This window comes from Lithobates pipiens, unplaced genomic scaffold (assembly GCF_037356315.1).
Source record: "Lithobates pipiens isolate NorthernLeopardFrog02 unplaced genomic scaffold, aLitPip1_a1.2 Scaffold_8, whole genome shotgun sequence".
Classification (NCBI taxonomy): Eukaryota; Metazoa; Chordata; class Amphibia; order Anura; family Ranidae; genus Lithobates; species Lithobates pipiens.
Genome location: NW_027507903.1, coordinates 501,983,921 through 502,001,821, shown reverse-complemented (window position 1 = coordinate 502,001,821; position 17,901 = coordinate 501,983,921). Strand labels below are relative to the sequence as shown.

General features: G+C 44.5%; 1 protein-coding gene across 13 annotated transcripts in view; it reads left to right on the top strand.

Moving 5' to 3' along the window:
- The window catches only part of DGKI (diacylglycerol kinase iota), a 542,650-nt gene that overhangs the window by 451,244 nt on the left and 73,505 nt on the right, over nt 1-17,901 (top strand). For all 13 annotated transcript variants that reach the window (XM_077469233.1, XM_077469236.1, XM_077469234.1 and 10 more), the window contains one exon: nt 128-165. In XM_077469233.1, the coding sequence (XP_077325359.1) occupies nt 128-165 (38 nt within the window). The remainder of the gene's footprint in view (nt 1-127; nt 166-17,901) is intronic.

Here is a 17,901-nt window from a genome sequence, read left to right as displayed (position 1 = left end):
ATCTGAAACCACTGGACATGCATATGCATATAGCATAATAAGGATTTCACATCCACCTGTCTTTGTAGTATGTGCTAAATATGTGTATAAGTGGAAAGTAAATAGCCCTTCATTTCTTGTATTTTAGCTCTCCTTGAAGCTGTTCTTGATGGTGACCTCGACAAGGTAAGATATCTTGTAGTAAATAGCACAAGAAGTTTTAAAGCTAAACTCTCAACAAAACAGTAAATTGTACACTTATGCATTTAATCAAAAATATATATATTTTTAATGCACCTAGTATAAGTATCTGACTTTTTTTTATATTAGCCTCTTGTAATTTCCTGCTTCATACTCATCCCAAACTTTGTCTGTTGGGCATAGTGGATGATCTTCAAGTAGAGGAAGTTACGAAAGGGCTTTATTTCAGGCCCGTATTCTGATTCTTAGACACTGGAAGCCGGTAGACCCTCCCTCCTGGACAGAGTGGGTAGCCCAAATGGGTAACCCACTGTGTCCAGGAGGGAGGGTCCATCGACATTACATCTGGAAAAATATATTTACCAACATTGAGGCTGCCCGGGAAAGTACCAGGCGGTTTGGCCTCCTTGGTTGGACGCGCCACGCCTATCACAAGTAGATTTAATCCTGGACAGACTTTTGTGAGATAACTGGTGTTCTGATTGATAGAAGTATTTCTGGAAAAATAAATCGAAAACAAAACAACTTTTGTGATGATGTGACAAATACTGAATATCGGTTTGTGGCATAGCCATGCGAATTGTAACATCTATGGAACAGACATTTGTTTGTATTTTGTTGTATGATCTTAATGAACTTTTTCTTTTGAGATAAAAAAAAAAAAAACGTTATACGCATTTATGTGTGTTTAGAAATACACTGTAAGTGGTAGTTCACACCAGACGCAGTTCCGTTCAGTCTGTGCTCTTTTTTCTGCACTAAAAATGCATGCACAGTATTTTTCATGTATTCCAATGGCTCTAGTTCACACCATGCAGTCAGTTTCTGGTCAGTTTCTGCACCAGAAACTGACCAGAACTGACTGTATTTGTGCAGAAAAAACTGAACTGCATGGAACTGCATCTGGTGTGAACTGGCCCTAAGGCTCGATTCACATCTATGCATGTCGCTTTTGAGCGTTTTTGCTGTGCTTGTCGCATTTTTGGACACGCGATTTTGCCGCGTTTTGCTGGGTATTTTTTACACTGTGGTTGCTTAGCAACCAGCTATATACAGTGAAAAAAATGGGAAAAAAAATACGCAAAATGCAAATCGCGGCAAAACCGCGGTAAAGAACACAGATGCAGGTCCATTGACTTCTATTCCATGCAAAACGTTGCATTTTGCATGAAAAAAAGTCCCAGATCTTTTCCAAAAACACAAAGGCACAAAATGCATTGATGTGAACATGTTCCATAGGAACCCATGTTAAAAAAATTTCCTTGCATTTCTGCAAAATGCATCAAAAAATTTGTTAGTGTGAATCAAGCCTAAAACTGCATAGGTGTGAATCCAGCCTAAGGTCTCACAGTATGTTGCTGCTCCTTCTCTGCCCAATCAGCAGGCTGATGATTTTTTATTTTTTTTCACCCAGCTGTACAGCTCCAAATTACCAATCCCTTTGTAGGTAAAACGGTTCACATACAGTATATAAGCTTTGTGGTTTTACTACCTGCCTGGTACACACAGAACTCAAATAGTTACTTAACCTACCTGGCGGTATGATTATGTCAGATTTTTGATGCTGAAAGCGGTACATTGTTTTGCATAGAAAATTGGCGTTTTATATTGTAGGTCTGTATTTCTTAGGAATAACTCACTTAAATCTCTCCAAACAAAAGTCTAGTAGACATCCCGGGTATGATAACGTTTGAAACACGAAATCATAAATTATAATATAAGAAATAACTATAAGAAATAATAATAAAATGTATTCAATAATGTAATCAAATTAAAATCACTAAAATTTGCTCAGTTGCAGAATTATAGCTATCATTACTTTCAGTGTTTGATGACAAATTTCCCCACAAATCACTATCGCTCAAATCTGCAAGTATTCTACTTTACTATCGCTGTTTTCTAGCTGGTCTAAAACTGCTCTTGATGTATAGGGACATTTTTTGGTTGCTATGGACATTCTCATGTTTCCAGGCAGAAAGAACAGTATACATAATATAAAACTGCATGCAGGACATTGGACAAAGCATTGGGGACAAAAGGGATGTGAAATAATTTGATACAGTAATGTAATCTGTAAGATTACAGTGTACTGTATGTATTATGCTTTTTTCACTTTTTGAATTTGGCATCGGACTCTGTCCCCGTGCGTCGCAGCACTTGCAGAGAACAGAGCCCAGCACTGTGATAGATCAACCGGAGGAGACAGCTTGCACACACAGCATGGAGACATTGCAGGATCCTGGGGAGTGGTGACAAGGTAAGTAACTTTGCCTGGATCCTGCCATGAAATCTGAGTGTGGCTCGGGGTTACCACTTTTGGTAATAAAAATTCACCCCGAGCCACACTTGGTAATACCACCACGGAGGTTAAAGTATTACTAAAGGCAATACCTTTTTTCTTAGTTTTGGATAGATTCCTTTAATTTGCAGGAATATTTTCTCACTTCCTGTTTGAGTGTGGGACTGGAATTGAAGGGAAATCTCTGCAATGGGATACAGATAGCAAAAAAAAAAAAAAGAAAATCTGACAGGGGTTATAACCCTCCCTTACTCTATCCAAAATGAAATAAAAAATGTTGCCTTTAGTTCTACTTTAAGGCTCAATTCACATATATGCAAATCGGATTTGTTTTTACCCCGTATTCTCATAACATGTGAATCTGACCGGCTTTCAATGGACTCGGTTCACACAGGTCCGGGGCAGCCGTGGTCCCTTTTTGAAGAGTGCTGTGCAATCTTGGGTCCAGTTCAGGTGCGAATTCAATTAAAAATTCACACCTGGAACGGTGAACAAAACCGTTCAAGACTGCAAACCGCAGCCGGACATGTGTGAACCTAGCCTTAAAATGGTTGTAAACCTTAGTCATGGAATTCGAGCAAAGCACATATATCCGTAATGTTGATTTATCTCTCTCCAAAGCTCTAACTGTTGTTTCTTTCTGGTGCTTCGTTCCTCTGTTATCAGAAAAGTTTGATACATGAGATGAATTTGTGGGGTGGAGGAAGAGCTCAGAACAGTGCTTGTCTATTCAGAACAGTTTTTCTACTGTGTGAAGGGGGGTGTGTGCCTTTTCTCCAATCAGCTCTCACACACTGTAACTGTAGTCTCCTCGCCTCCTGCTCTGTGCTGCGGTCAGATATAGAAAGATTTTTAACATGATCTGCACTTTTGAAAAGTGTATAGAGAGGGGAAGACAGCAGATATACATGTAAAACTTATGTAGGAGGATTTGTTTCATCCCTGTGTATCATCTGAGGCTGTTCACTTCACTGGGTATATGTGAGGGTTTACATCCACTTTGAGGTAAGCAAAAAAATGTTTACATATTCTTTGTGCACTCCTTAAAGTGGAGCTCCATCCAAAAGGGGAAGCTCCACCTAACTGTCCCCTCCTCCCCTCCGCTGCCACATTTGGCACCCTTTGGGGGGGGGGGGTACCTGGTTTTGACAGGTACCTGCTCCCACTTCCGGTTGAGTTCACAGTGGAAGTTCAGCCCCCCTTCCCCCACAGCCGGCCCAATTACAGAGTGCGTCATGCTTCACAAATGCGCAGTAGGGAGCCGGCTGTGAAGCCTAGTGGCGTCACTGCCGGTTTCCCCTAGTGGAGATGGTGGCGGCAGCATCCGAGAGCCGATTGAGGACACTATTGGATTCCTGGACAGGTAAGTGTCCTAATATTAAAAGTCAGTAGCTACAGTATTTTCTTTCTGCAGGAGCCTGGAGCTCCTCTTTAACCCTTTCATGACTAAGCCTATTTTTGGCATTTGGTGTTTACAGGTTAAAATCCATATTTTTTGCTAGAAAATTACTTGGAACTCCCAAACATTATATATATTTTTTTAGCAGAGACTCTAGAGAATAAAACGGCGATTGTTGCAATATTTTATGTCACACGGTATTTGCGCAGCGGTGTTTTAAACGCAACTTTTTGGGAAAAGGGACACTTTCATGAATAAAAAAAAAAAAAAACAGTAAAATTAGCCCAATTATTTTGCATAATGTGAAAGACAATGTTACGCCGAGTAAATAAATACCAAACATGTCACACTTTATAATTGCACGCACTTGTGGATTGACGACAAAGTACGGTACCTAAAAATCTCAATAGGCGACGCTTTAATTTTTTTTTACGGTTACCAGGTTAGTGTTACAGAGGAGGTCTAGTGCTAGAATTATTGCTCTCGCTCTGACGATCGCGGCGATACCTCACACATGTGATTTGAACACCGTTTACATACGCGGGCGCGACTTCCGTATGCGTTTTCTTTGCTTCGCAAGCCCGCGGGGACGGCGGGCGCTTTAAAAAATTTTTTTTTTATTTTTTTATTTATTTAAAAATTACTAAATTGTTTTTAGAAATTTTTTTTTTTTTTTATCACTTTTATTGCTGTCACAAGGAATGTAAACATCCCTTGTGACAGTAATAGGTGGTGACAGGTACCCTTTATGGAGGGACCGGGGGTCTAAAAGACCCCCCACCCCTCCTTTACACTTCAATTTATTCAGATCGCTGAAAACGGCGATTCTGAATACCGTATATCTTTTTAAAACCGGCGCCATTGGCAGCCGAGTAAACGGGAAGTGACGTCATGACGTCGCTTCCGTGTTTACGATGAGGAGACTGGAAGGAAGCCGATTACGGCTTCGTTCCAGTTCCTCCCCAGCAGCCGGAGGCAGCAGAACGTGAATCGGTGCTCCCGATCGAGCGGAAGCACCGGTAACAGCGGCGGGAGGCGGCAGGAGGGGGGGCGTCCCCTCCTGCTCCTCCGGCATAACAGCCGAGCGGCTTTTAGCCGCATCGGTTGTTATGCCTGGATAGCCAATGATGATGCCTGCAGGTGCGGGCATCATCCCGGTATACCCCCCGAAAGCCAAGTACGCACATCTGCGTACGCTCGGCGGGAAGGGGTTAAGGTATATTTATATCCAATCACTAAAGTCTTATTTAATCTTAAACATGTAATTATACAGGTGGTCCCAGGGTTACAAACAAGGCAGGGTCTGTAGGTTTTTTCTTAAGTTGAATCTACTTGTAAGTCAGAACAGGTACATTTTTTAACCTCCCTGGCGGTATTCCCGAGTCTGGCTCGGGGTGGAATTCCAGTAACATTAGCGGTAACCCCGAGCCAGACTCAGGCTGCATTGCAGGATACAGGGAAAGTTACTTACCTTGTCCCCTGGATCCTGCGATGTCTCCCCGCTGTGTGTGCTCGATTCACACAGTGCCGAGTTCCGCCAGGCTCCATTCCCTGCGAGCGTTGCAATGCTCACGGTGACGGAGAACGGCACCAAATTCAAAAAAGTAAAAACACAGTACATATACAGTACACTGTATAAAAAAAGTTGCACATACCCTTTGTCCCTAGTGGTCTGTCCAGTGCGCTGCATGCACTTTTATATTATAAATTATTTTTTTTCTGACTGGAATTTGGAGATTGTCCATAGCAACCAAAAAGTGTCCCTTTATGTCAAAAGTGGTTTTAGACCAGCTAGAAAACAGCGATAATAAATTATAATCACTTGCAGAATAGAGCGATAATGATTTGTGGGGAAATTTGTCATCAAACACTAAATCTAATGACAGCGACAATTCTGCAACTGAGCAAATATCGGTGTTTTTGATTTGATGACATTATTGAATAATTTTTATTATTATTATATTATTATTTGTTATAATTATTTATAATTATTTATTATATTATAATTTATGATTCATTTTTCAAACGTTATCATACCCGGGATGTCTACTAGACTCTGGTTTAGACAGATTTAAGTGAGTTATTCCTAAGGCTGCGTACACACGCGGGGACTGTTCGCCCAACTTTGTTCGTCAAACAGTTTGAGCGGACAGTCCGCTCAAAATTAGCATGGACGGACTTGGCCACACACGACGAACGAACAGTCCGCTGAAACTTGCGCGATGACGTGAACGGCACGTACGACGGGACTAGAAATACGACGTCCTATACACTGCAATGCAAACTTCGCCGTGTAAATCCTTTCTGAGCATGCGCGGAACTTAGTTTGACGAACAAGCCTACACACGGGCGGACTGTCCGCTCAAACCAAGTTTCAGCGGACAGTTTTACGGAATTTCTGAAAAACTTTGTTAGTCAGACTGTCCGCTGAAACTGTCCGCTGAAGCCCACACACGAGCGGACTGTCCGCTGAAACACTGTTCAGCGGACAAAGTTGAGCGAACAGTCCCCGCGTGTGTACGCGGCCTTAGAATTACAGGCCTACGATATAAAACGCCAAATTTCCATGCAAAATAATTGTACCGCTTTCAGCACCAAAAATCTTAAATAATCATCCTGCCAGGGAGGTTAAGTGTGGCTCCAGCCAAAAAAATGATTGTTAAGCTTTTTGGCTAGCATAGGGAAGGGTTAACACCACTGTAATGTTTGTTTTACTATCTGTGCCCCTGTTGAGAAGATTTCACCTAACTTTCTGTCCCCATGACAATTGGATTTTAAGAATTTTGGGTTGTTGTGGAAACAAGCCTTGGTGATAAAGCATCACTGGAGACACCTTTTTCCCATAATAACACTTATGCCGCGTACACATGACCGGACTTTCTGGCAGACTAGGTCCGACGGTCTTCCCTTTTCAGCGGATTTCCAACGGATTTCCAAACTAACGGACTAAGTCCGTTCGAAAGTCTGTTCGATTTGAACGTGATGACATAAGACGAGACTAAAAAATGTAGTTCAATAGCCAGTAGCCAATAGCTTCCCTTGCGTTGTATTTGGTCCGTCGGACCAGCATACAGACGAACGGTTTTCCTGATAGGAATTGAATCCATCGGACAGATTTGAAACCTGTTCTATTTCTAGGTCCATCAGATTTTTTAAATGAAAAATTATCGGATTAGCCCACACACAATCGGATTGTCCGACGGACTGATTCCATCAGACCTAGTCTGCTGGAAAGTCCCGTCGTGTATACGCGGCATTACAAGAGTGAATTTACCTTCCTGGGGGTAGCTTTCCTCTCACTTCCTGTTGTCTCCCTCTGTTTGTAAGTAGGAGTCATTTGTAAGTCAGATGTTTGTAACTAGGGGATCCCCTATAAGTTCAAAAAGTATATCTTTGTAAATCTGCAGCTTTCATTTAAAAAAAAAAAAAATCATACTTACCTTGTTGTGGAATTCAGTCAGACCACTCATTCTTACGATGAACAAATAGAAGTTTGTGCATGGACCAGTTCTCCAGAGAACTGGCCCTGAGTTGCTCTTTTACAGGGGCATTTATACTGTGTAGAAGGCACATACATGGTTCAACATTGTTTACAGATATTTGCAGTCTTGTCAGCATTTGGGATTTAGGCTACAGGCAGTCCCTGGGTTACAAACAAGGCAGGGTCTGTAGGTTTGTTCTTAAGTTGAATCTGTTTGTAAGTCAGAACAGGTACGGTAAATTTTTTAAGTGTAGCTTCAGCCCAAAAATCAATTTTTAAGCTTTTTGGATAACATAGAGAAGGGTTATCACCCCTGTAACATTTGTTTTGCTGTCTGTGCCCCTGTACAGAAGATTTCACTTCACTTGTTGTCACAATGACAATTGGATTTTGAATACTTTGGGTTGTTAGGTAAACATGGACTGGAGATAAATCATCAGTGGAGACACCTTTTTCCCATATTAACTCTTACAGGAGTGAATTTCCCTTCCTGGTGGTAGATTTCCTCTCACTTCTTGTTGTCTCCCTCCGCTTGTAAGTAGGTGTCGTTTGTAAGTCGGATGTTTGTAAGTAGAGGACCGCCTGTAGATTGCCAAGTATGGTATGTCACACTATAAGCAACAAACAAGGTACAGAATATATATATATACTGTATATATATATATAATATATGTTGCCATATGGTCAAATCATAAAACTTTCCAAGTTTCCTGTTTTAGCCACCTCTTGAAGAGTTCATGAGTGAATCCAGGCCTACGTTATGGTTTATTTTTTAATCAGATTAATTTCTTTATTAACCCAGATTGCTGGAGCACTGGTCCCAGGTGCAGCTGTCCACACCATCACTAAGACCGGGAACTGAGCGATCAAACACCGCTGATCGCTCAGCTCTCGGTCTTCAGCCTGCAGACAGCCAGTGACTGTCAGTCTCCAGGTTTCTGCTCTGCCCCTCCAGCACTCACTGGACTACTGAGCTGTGGAGGGGACTAGAGCAGCTGGCTCAGGCTCTTAGTGGCTCGCTGAGAGGCTGAGCCAGCTACCGGTCCAGGCTTTTGGGCAGATTCCGACTATATGGTTGGGATCTTTTCAGAGCCTGGACCGGGTCTGTGACGTCAGCCGACAACAGGCTACAGCGGGCTGTCGGGTGAAAATGGGGCACAAGAGTGCAGAACTAACTGCACTTCTGTGATCCACAGGAGAAGTAAAGCTTTGTCCATACATCTCCTTTAAAAAAGTAGTAGTTCCTGTTTAGAGGTCCGTGTTCAGACACTTTCTTATATTGGGTGACAGCACTCTGCCCCTGTCTTCCAACTGTGCTATTGCATTTTTACCATGTAACATGCACTTCCAGAGGAGATTACAAGTAGCTGTTATCATCGGAAAGCCAGCCCTGAGCAATGACATGCAACCATGAAGTGTAAACAAGAAGTAGCTGCACTGAGGCTGCAGGAGATCAGCAGCACTGGGATTTAACAAAGGAAGAATTAAGGAAGCAAACTGTATTTTATTTAAAAATGGCAATTGTTTATATTAAAAGTGCTTTAGGCTCCATTCACAATTGTGCAGCTTAATAATCATGGAACTTGCGACTTTACAGTGCAACTTGTGGGGGTCCAGGCTTATTGGAATCTGGAAGCCCTTTTAACATGGGGGGCCTCCAGATCCCTACCCCCGAATGTGAATGCATATCGGGTACATATTACCCCTACTCATTCACCAAAAAAGCATAAGGATTAAATAAAAACACAACACAAGTTTTTGACAAGTCTTTTATTAAAAAAAAAAAAAAAGTTCCAATAAGGATCCATCATCAATCACAACATCACAAAAGGGCGGGGCTTGTGACATCATCGACAGAGGGTATGCTGGGTTGGTGACATCACAAGGGGGTGGGGCCATCCAGTGACTTTACCGGGCGGCCCCTAACTTATTTAGCTGTCAGGCAGCAGTAGCCTTTGTCAGGCCCAGAGCGTTTTTTCTTTTTTCAGGTGGGCTGTGGTGGCAGACGTCGTGACTGATGATGGATCTACACCGGGGGGACATATATATATATATATATATATATATGTATATAAGGAATTGTCCAAAATTGCCTACTGTCATTTTTTACACTACACTTTTTTTTTTGAGAATGTACTATGCTCCCCCTACTCATTCACATGGGGGGGTGGGATCTGGAGGTTCCAGATTCCGTGCCCCTCGCCCGCAGACCCCGCACAACCACCAGCCAGGGTTGTGGGGAAAAGGCCCTTGTCCCCAACAACATGGGGACAAATCGTTTTGGGAGGCAGAGAAAGAAATGGCGTCGCCCCCCCCCCCCCAATATCCATACCAGACCCTTATCCAAGCATGCAGCCTGGCAGGTCTGGGAAAGGGGGGGGGCGAGTGAGCACCCCCCCTACTGAACTGTACCAGTTAATATGCCCTAAACATGGAGGGGTGCTCGCCCCCCCTTTCCTGACCTTCCGGGCTGCATGCTTGGATAAGGGTCTGGTATAGATTTTGGGGGCGACTCCGTGCTATTTTTTTTATTTTGGCATGGGGTTCTCCTTAGGGCCTGGTATGGATGGGGGGACCCCCATACAGGTTTTTCCTTTATTTTTCATTACCGTCAATCTTTTGTTTCATTCAGATGTTAGTGGGAAAACCGGCTGACAGCTGATGAGTAGGGATGAGCTGAACACCCCCCGGTTCGATTTGCACCAGAACCTTTGAACAGACCGAAAATTCGTACAAACTTTAGAACCCCATTAAAGTCTATGGGACTCCAACGTTTGAAAAGTGCTAATTTTAAAGGCTAATATGCAAGTTATTGTCCTAAAAAGGGTTTGGGGACCCGGCTCCTGCCCCAGGGGACATGGATCAATGCAATTTTTTTTTTTTTTTTTAAACGTCTGTTTTTTCAGGAGCACTGATTTTAATGACACTTAAAGTGAAAAAAAAAAGTGAAATATTCCTTTGAATATCGTGCTTGGGGGGGATGTCTATAGTATGCTTGTGAAGTGGCACGTGTTTCCTGTAGTTAGAACAGTCCCTGCACAAAATAACATTTAACGGAAAAATAGTCATTTAAAACTGCTTGCAGTTTTAATGTAATGTCTGGTTCCGGCAATATGGATGAAAATCTAAGAAAAAATGACATGGGTAGCCCCCCTGCCCATTACCAGCCCCCTTGGGTCTTGTACGGATATTAAAGGGAACCCCGTACCGAAATTAAAAAAAGGAAAGGCGTGGGGCCCCCAGGCCCTATATGCTCCGAACAGCAGTATACAAGCGGTACAAACAAGACAGGGACTGTGTAGGTTTGTTGTGTTAAGTAGAATCTGTTTGTAATTTTGAAGTGGTACATTTTTAAAGTTTAGCTCCAGTCAAAAAATCTTTTAAACTTTTTGGAAAACATAGGGAAGGGTTATCACCCCTGTATAATTTTTTTGGCCGTCCGTCTTTTTTCATCTCACTTCCTGTTGTCTCCTTCCATTTGCAAGTAGGAGACGTTTGTAAGTTGGATGTTTGAAAGTAGGGGCCTGCCCTATATGCTCTGCAGAAATGGCAGAACAAGGTGTTGGTGTTACTGTAAGCCCTCAAAGTGACTCTTGGTAGGCACTGGAGCACCCTGCTGTGAACTATTATATCAAGAATTGTAATTACATGCCATTGTTGAATAGTGGTAGAAAAACTGGGCCTTTGGTGGTTGTGGTGGTGCCACAACACTAAGTCCTCACAGTTACTCTCGGTGGGCACAGGAAAGGGCCCTGCTGTGAAATATTATATCAAGAATTGTAATTACATGCACCTGTTAAACCAGGGACTGAAAAATTGGGCCTTAGGCACTGGTGCCACAACACTGCAACACCTCACAGAAACGCTAGCTGGAGAACAGGAATGAGCCCTGCTGCAAAGCATTGCATCAAAAATTGTAATTACATGCCCCTGATAAACAAGGACTGAAAAATTGGTCCTTAGGCACTGGTGCCACGACACTGAAACCTCTCCCAAATACTCTAGTTGGAGTGCAGGAATGAGCCCTGCTGCAAAGCATTGCATCAAAAATTGTAATTACATGCCCATTAAACAGGGGCTAAAAAATTGGGCCTTAGGCACTGGTGGCGGCGCCCAGAACCAAAAGTGTTCTTCCAAGCTATCAGCAGGATCAGTGAGAAGGAAGAGGATAGTCAGTAAACATAACAGGATAGTCACTCAGCATCGGCATAGGCAGTCTTGAAGGGATGTGACATTTCAAAAAAAATTATTCGGTTACATCAGCTTCAGGTGCTTGGTAGCTGGTGGTGATCCAAGACTGATTCATCTTTATGAAGGTCAATCGATCAACCGAGTCGATGGACAGGCGCACCCTGTGATCGGTTACAAAGCCTCCAGCAGCACTGAATGTGCCTTCCGAAAGAACGCTGGATGCAGGACAGGCCAGAAGCTCAACCAGACCTTTCTGCAATGCCTCCCGGAGATGTCTCATCCTCTGTTCCGGCAAGATAAGGTCCGCAACCTTACCCTTGTACCATGGATCAAGGAGAGTTGCCAGCCAGTAATGATCCCTCTTCTTGATCCGAAGCATACGAGGATACTTCCGCAGGCTTTGCAGGATCAGGGAGGCCATGCAGCGTAGGTTAGCTGAGGCATTCGGTCCGGAGTCCTCTGGGTGACTAAGGACGACATGATCCGCAGCCACCTCCTCCCAGCCACGTACAAGTCCACGGGTTTCTTGGGACTGTAAATCATCCCTAAAAGACTGCTGCTGATGCCGAGTGCCAGGCTCCACCTCCATGCTGACACAATGTTCCTCCTCTTCGTGCCTCTGTTCTGCCTCAAGTGCCCTGTCCGTTATTCCTTGCAGTATGTGCTCCAACAGGTGGACAAGAGGTACAGTGTCACTGATGCATGCACTGTCACTGCTCACCATCCTCATGGCCTCCTCAAATGGTGACAGGACAGTGCATGCATCCCTGATCATGCCCCACTGGCGTGGTGAAAAAAACCTGAGCTCCCCTGATCCTGTCCTGGTGCCATAGTCGCACAGGTACTCATTGATGGCCCTCTGCTGCATGTGCAGCCGCTGCAGCATGGCCAACGTTGAGTTGGCAGTTCTTGGGCAGGTTCAACTCCTTTTGGAGCTCAGCCAGCTGAGCACTGGCATTATATGATCGGCTGAAATGCACACAGACTTTCCTGGCCTGCCTCAGGACATCCTGTAAGCCCGGGTACCTGCCCAAGAACCGCTGCACCACCAGGTTATGGATGTGAGCCACACAGGGCACATGGGTCAGTTGTCCCTGTCGGAGGGCGGAGAGGAGGTTGGTGCCATTGTCGCAAACCACGATTCCTGGCTTAAGCTGGTGTGGCGTCAACCACCTCTCGGCCTGCCCCTGCAGAGCTGACAAAATATCTGCCCCAGTGTGGCTCCTGTCCCCCAAACACACCAGCACAAGCACGGCATGGCATCTTTTTGCCTGCGTACTTGCGTAGCCCCTTGAACACCTATGGAGCACCACTAGTTCCGAGGACAAAGCACAGGAAGAGGCCATGGAGGAAGAAGAAGAGGAGGGGGTGGAGGAGAGAGGTGTGTCACAACCAGTTGTAGCTTTTTGGAGGCGTGGTGGCGGAACAACCTCCAACACTACTGCACTTTTTCCTGCATCCTTCCCAGCTGCCAGAAGAGTGACCCAATGTGCCGTGAAAGATAGGCAACGTCCCTGTCCATGCCTGCTGGACCACGAGTCAGCGTTAATATGCACCTTACCGTTGACCGCCCTGTCCAGCGAGGCATGGACATTGCCTTCCACATCCCGGTAGTGAGCTGGAATTCGCCTTCCGTGAGAAAAAGTGGCGTTTGGGAACCTGCCACTGAGGAACCGCACATTGCACAAACTCACGGAAGGGGGCCGAGTCTACCAACTGAAAAGGCAGCAGTTGAAGTGCTAGCAATTTAGCCAAGCTAGCATTCAACCGCTGGGCATGTGGATAGCTGGGAGTGAACTTCCTTCAACGGTCCAGCAGCTGGGGCAGGGTAATTTCCCTGGTACAATCGGACGTTGGTGTACTGCGAGCAGAGTGCCTGCAAGTGCTTGGCTGTGACACACCTAATTCTACACCTTCATTCCTCTCAGTGCAAGTTTCAGAGAGGACTGAAGGTTGGAGATCCCAGCTGATGAGGAGCAAGGAGAAGTCCCCTTTGTTCTTTGGTGTGGGTCTTTAAGGTATGCTTGCAAACGAGCTGCATGGCAGGTCAACATATGTCTGGTCAAGCATGTGGTGCCCAAGTGGCTGATGTTTTGGCCACACGAGATACGCTTGAGACATATGTTGCAAATAGCAGCGGTGCGATCTGATGCACTCATCTCAAAAAAGGCCCACACAAAAGAACTTTTGGAATAATGCACAGAGGCAGCGCCCTGCACAGTTCACGACCAGCACTGTTGCCTCTAGACACAGAGCCTGCTTGCCCCTTTTTATTGGCTCGTGACTGTCTGCCTCTCTATGTTGGCCTTCCAGACATACTAATGGCCTGCAGGGAGATGAGACAACCAGCAATTGCTTTAGGTGCACACTGAGCAGATGACATAGTACACGGACTGTAATTACTGCAGCTGTCTGCCTGTGGTATAGGAACAGAACAACACCAGCAATTGGGGGTAGCTTCAGGTGTATACGGTGCAGGAGGCCCAATACACCCACTGTAACTGCTGCAGCTGCCTGTGGTATAGGAACAGAACAACACTAGCAACTGGAGGTAGCTTCAGGTGTATACTGTGCAGGAGGCACAATACACCAACTATAACTGCTGTAGATGCCTGTGGTATAGAAACAGAACAATGCCAGCAATTGGGGGTAGCTTCAGGTGTATACTGTGCAGGAGACAAAATACACCCACTGTAATTGCTGCAGCTGCCTGTGGTATAGAAACAGAACAACACCACCAATTAGGGGTAGCTTTAGGTGTATACTGTGCAGGACGCACAATACACCCACTGTAACTGCGCTTGGTTTACAAGAAAAGAAGACACTGTCCCTGCCTATCTTGCTCTCTCCCTGAACGCTGCAACACACTACACAAGGCCGCCACGCTGGCGGCCTTATATAGTGTGGGGCGTGTACTAAACCCCCTGAGCTTTAATTGGCCACAGGCAGGCTGTCCTCGCTGCCAGCGCTGTGATTGGCCAAGCATGCGGGTCACGGTGCATGCTTGGCCAATCATCAGCCAGCAATGCGATGGCGCAGTGCATTGTGGGCCATGAGCGCCAGACGAAAATAGCACGAATGGCCCACAAAGTTCTGGATTCGCCAAACGGGCGAACAGCTGGTGTTCAAGTTGAACATGCGTTTGACTCGAACACCAAGCTCATCCCTACTGATGAATCATCGGTAGTCAAAGCCGTGTCGGCCAGCTTCCTGGCCCGCTCCTTAACCAGCTATTCATCTCAGAGAATTCTGTATCGGTTAATACATTTTGGACTGATTCGAATTCCAATCATTCTGAAAATTTGGAATTCATTAGTAAACGAATAAAGCAAATGAAACCAAAAGGAATTGCACATGTCTAAAAGTTGCACACAATTCGCATTTATATCATGCAGGTGCAACTTTCATGCAAGGGTTTATGTGAAAGTTGAACCAAAGTAGTGCAGGAACTACTTTAAAGTTGCTGCAACTTTAAGCCGCACAGATATAAAAGGTGCTCATTAGGAAACATAGGGTGCGACTTGTCATGCGACTTTGGGGTCCAAAGTTGAACATGTGTGAATGGGGCCTTAGAACAAAAAATATTCCAGTTGGGGTTTACATCAGTTGGCTTCCTCCACTATATATAAGCACACCAAAATGAGTTTGTATTGTGTTTGTCATAAAACATCTACCTCCAGCCTATGTGTAGATCTGCCAGGTCAATCCATAAAATGTATGCAACTTGTTTATTACAAAATGGCTCCCTCCTGTGTGCATAGAACCTAAAATGCCCCCCCATAGTAAGTCTTCCTAACAGTGTGCAGCTCACCGGAACAAAGCGGGCAAATAAAACCTTATTGCTTTCAGCTATAAAACTAATTCTTTTTGTAATATGTCCTAAAACACAAGGATCATCCCAGCTATTACAAGAAAAATAGGTCTTTGAATGTAAGCCTTCCACGTCCTTCATTCTACTCTGCAGAGACGGATGTGGCGGTATGAAGAAAATTTTAGCTAAAAGAGCAAAATAAAAAGCTTATTGTACGGCCGGCGAGCAGACAGCCGGGAACAGATTGATTCTGGGAGCCCAGCCAGGAATGTGAAGAAAGATGATAAGATTTTGTAAGATTTATTAGAGAAGCAGGAATCCTTGTAACAATTATTGCGAAGAAGAAAAGATTACACAGGGAGGATCAGAAGGACAAAGTGCCTGATGGTTTTGGAGTAATATATTCATTTATCTCTTTATCTGCCTCTTTTCATGTTCCCAGGGTCTGTCATTATCACGGACAAATGCCATAAATTGCTCGGTACAAGGGCGTGCCATTTGTAGGCCCAACTTTGTCATGTTTAAAGGAAATCTGTCTGGACAATATATGTTCCCGATGCCATAAGTAAAACTGACAGTAATAGAACCTACTGGAGTCTATAAAGAGATTTTTGATTCAGAATATATGTTTTCTGCAGAGCTGTTATGTTTAATAAGGGCCTGAAAAAAAGGGTGTTGAAATGTGGCATCCAGCAGTGGGCGTGTCTAACACCTGCTAAGACCCCCCCCCCCCCCCCGAGTCTCTTCAATGCGGAAATTCTCAAAAGACCGTGTGTGCAAGGAAAAGAGCACAAAAAGCAGAACACATAAGATCTAGATTCAATTTTTATTCAGACTTCATTGTAGAAAAAAGAAGCCAATGCATTTTGGTGGTTTAAAGGGTCCCCCTTCATCTGAGCTTGGTACTATCGAACAAGGCATATACTGAACTGATACATTTGGAGGGATCCTGAGGGGTAATTAGTATGATTACTCCAGATGTCAGTTAAGCGTGAGGAGCAATCATACTATAATTTACCCCTGAGGATCCTGTCATGTACCTGGTCAGTGAGCCTAACGTGCAGCTGAAGGCCTCTCGTACAGCTCGGGCTAGTGGGCTACTGGTAGTGAGACAGCAGCCACAGGAGCACGGCGAGGTATGAGTGCCTATGATCAGTCCAGTAGTCTGCCTGGCAGCAGGTAGATGTGGCAGCAGAACAGGCTGGTGGCATATGAGCTGGCACGGAGCTTGACTGGCAGCAGACTATGGTAGGCAGCTGTAAGAAGGAGCCAGATGAGAGCTTGCTGGGCTGAAGCAAGAGCTGTAGCAAGCTGGATGAGCAAGATGCAAGGTCAGACGAGCCAGATCAGTAACGATCAGATCAGGCATAGACGGCAGACAGCAGAATAGTCAGGTCACAAGCCAAGTCTGCAATGGGAGGTAGATTAAGCAGAAACAGGGGGCAGAAGCAGAATCCAGAGACAAGTTGAGGTTGGGGAAAGTAGCAGACAAATGCAGGTCAAAAGTAAGCCGGGTCAGGATCAGCAATCAAACACAGGAATCAGTGAACAACACATAGAAGCTGCAGACCAATTAGCAATGCGCCTACACTGAAGCCTTTTTAAATAGTCAGTTTGGCCCCAGCATTAGTGACAGGTGAGGGCCTATGCCCACAACTATGCACATTTGTCTGGACAGTTGCCAGTCTGCGCATGCACATATGAATACGCAGAGAAACTCAATCTGCCCTATGGACAGGCCTTCCCTGACAGATCCCTCCAATTTTATCAGTTAGGTATACACTTTGTTCTATAGCACTGTAATGGAAATTTGTAATTCTGTATATAATTGTATTCTATTTTATATTTATTGCACAATGCCCTCACTGTGCACATGGCACTAATAACGTTTTCAGTACATATTTTGCATTCTTTCGAGTCCTGATTAGAATTAGCCTGCCTATGTAACTCCCTTTGTTACCATAAATGTACAGTTGTAATATTAATGTGATACCTACGTAATCATGTGTATAAAAACCTTCAAATGTGTCATAATAAAGGAGAACAGTCATTTGGGAAGATGCTGAGCATATCTTTTGTCTGTTCCCTACTGCAGTAGTTATTAATTTGGAACCACTAATCAATATGAGGATAGGAGTTGCCTATGTATAAAATATCTATTTCAGTACCAAGCCCTGATGAAGGGGGGCCCCTTGAACCCCTGAAACAAATTACACTATATAACATAGGAGTCTGAATAATTTTGAATCTGGACTTATAAATTCTGATTCTGTCTATTTTCTCCATGCACACCTAAACCCTGCTAAAGCAAAGAGCCTATTTTCAGCCACCACTTCTGTGAGAGATGCTTGATAAAAATTCCTTCTACACTGCTTAGATTAATGTACACGGGACGTTTTTAACACCTCTCCTGAACGATTTAACCACTTAAGGACCGCCGCATGGATATGTACGTCGGCACAATGGCACCGACAGGCACAAGCACGTACATGTACGTGCTTGCCTTCCAGTGGGTGGGGGGTCCGATCGGACCACCTCCC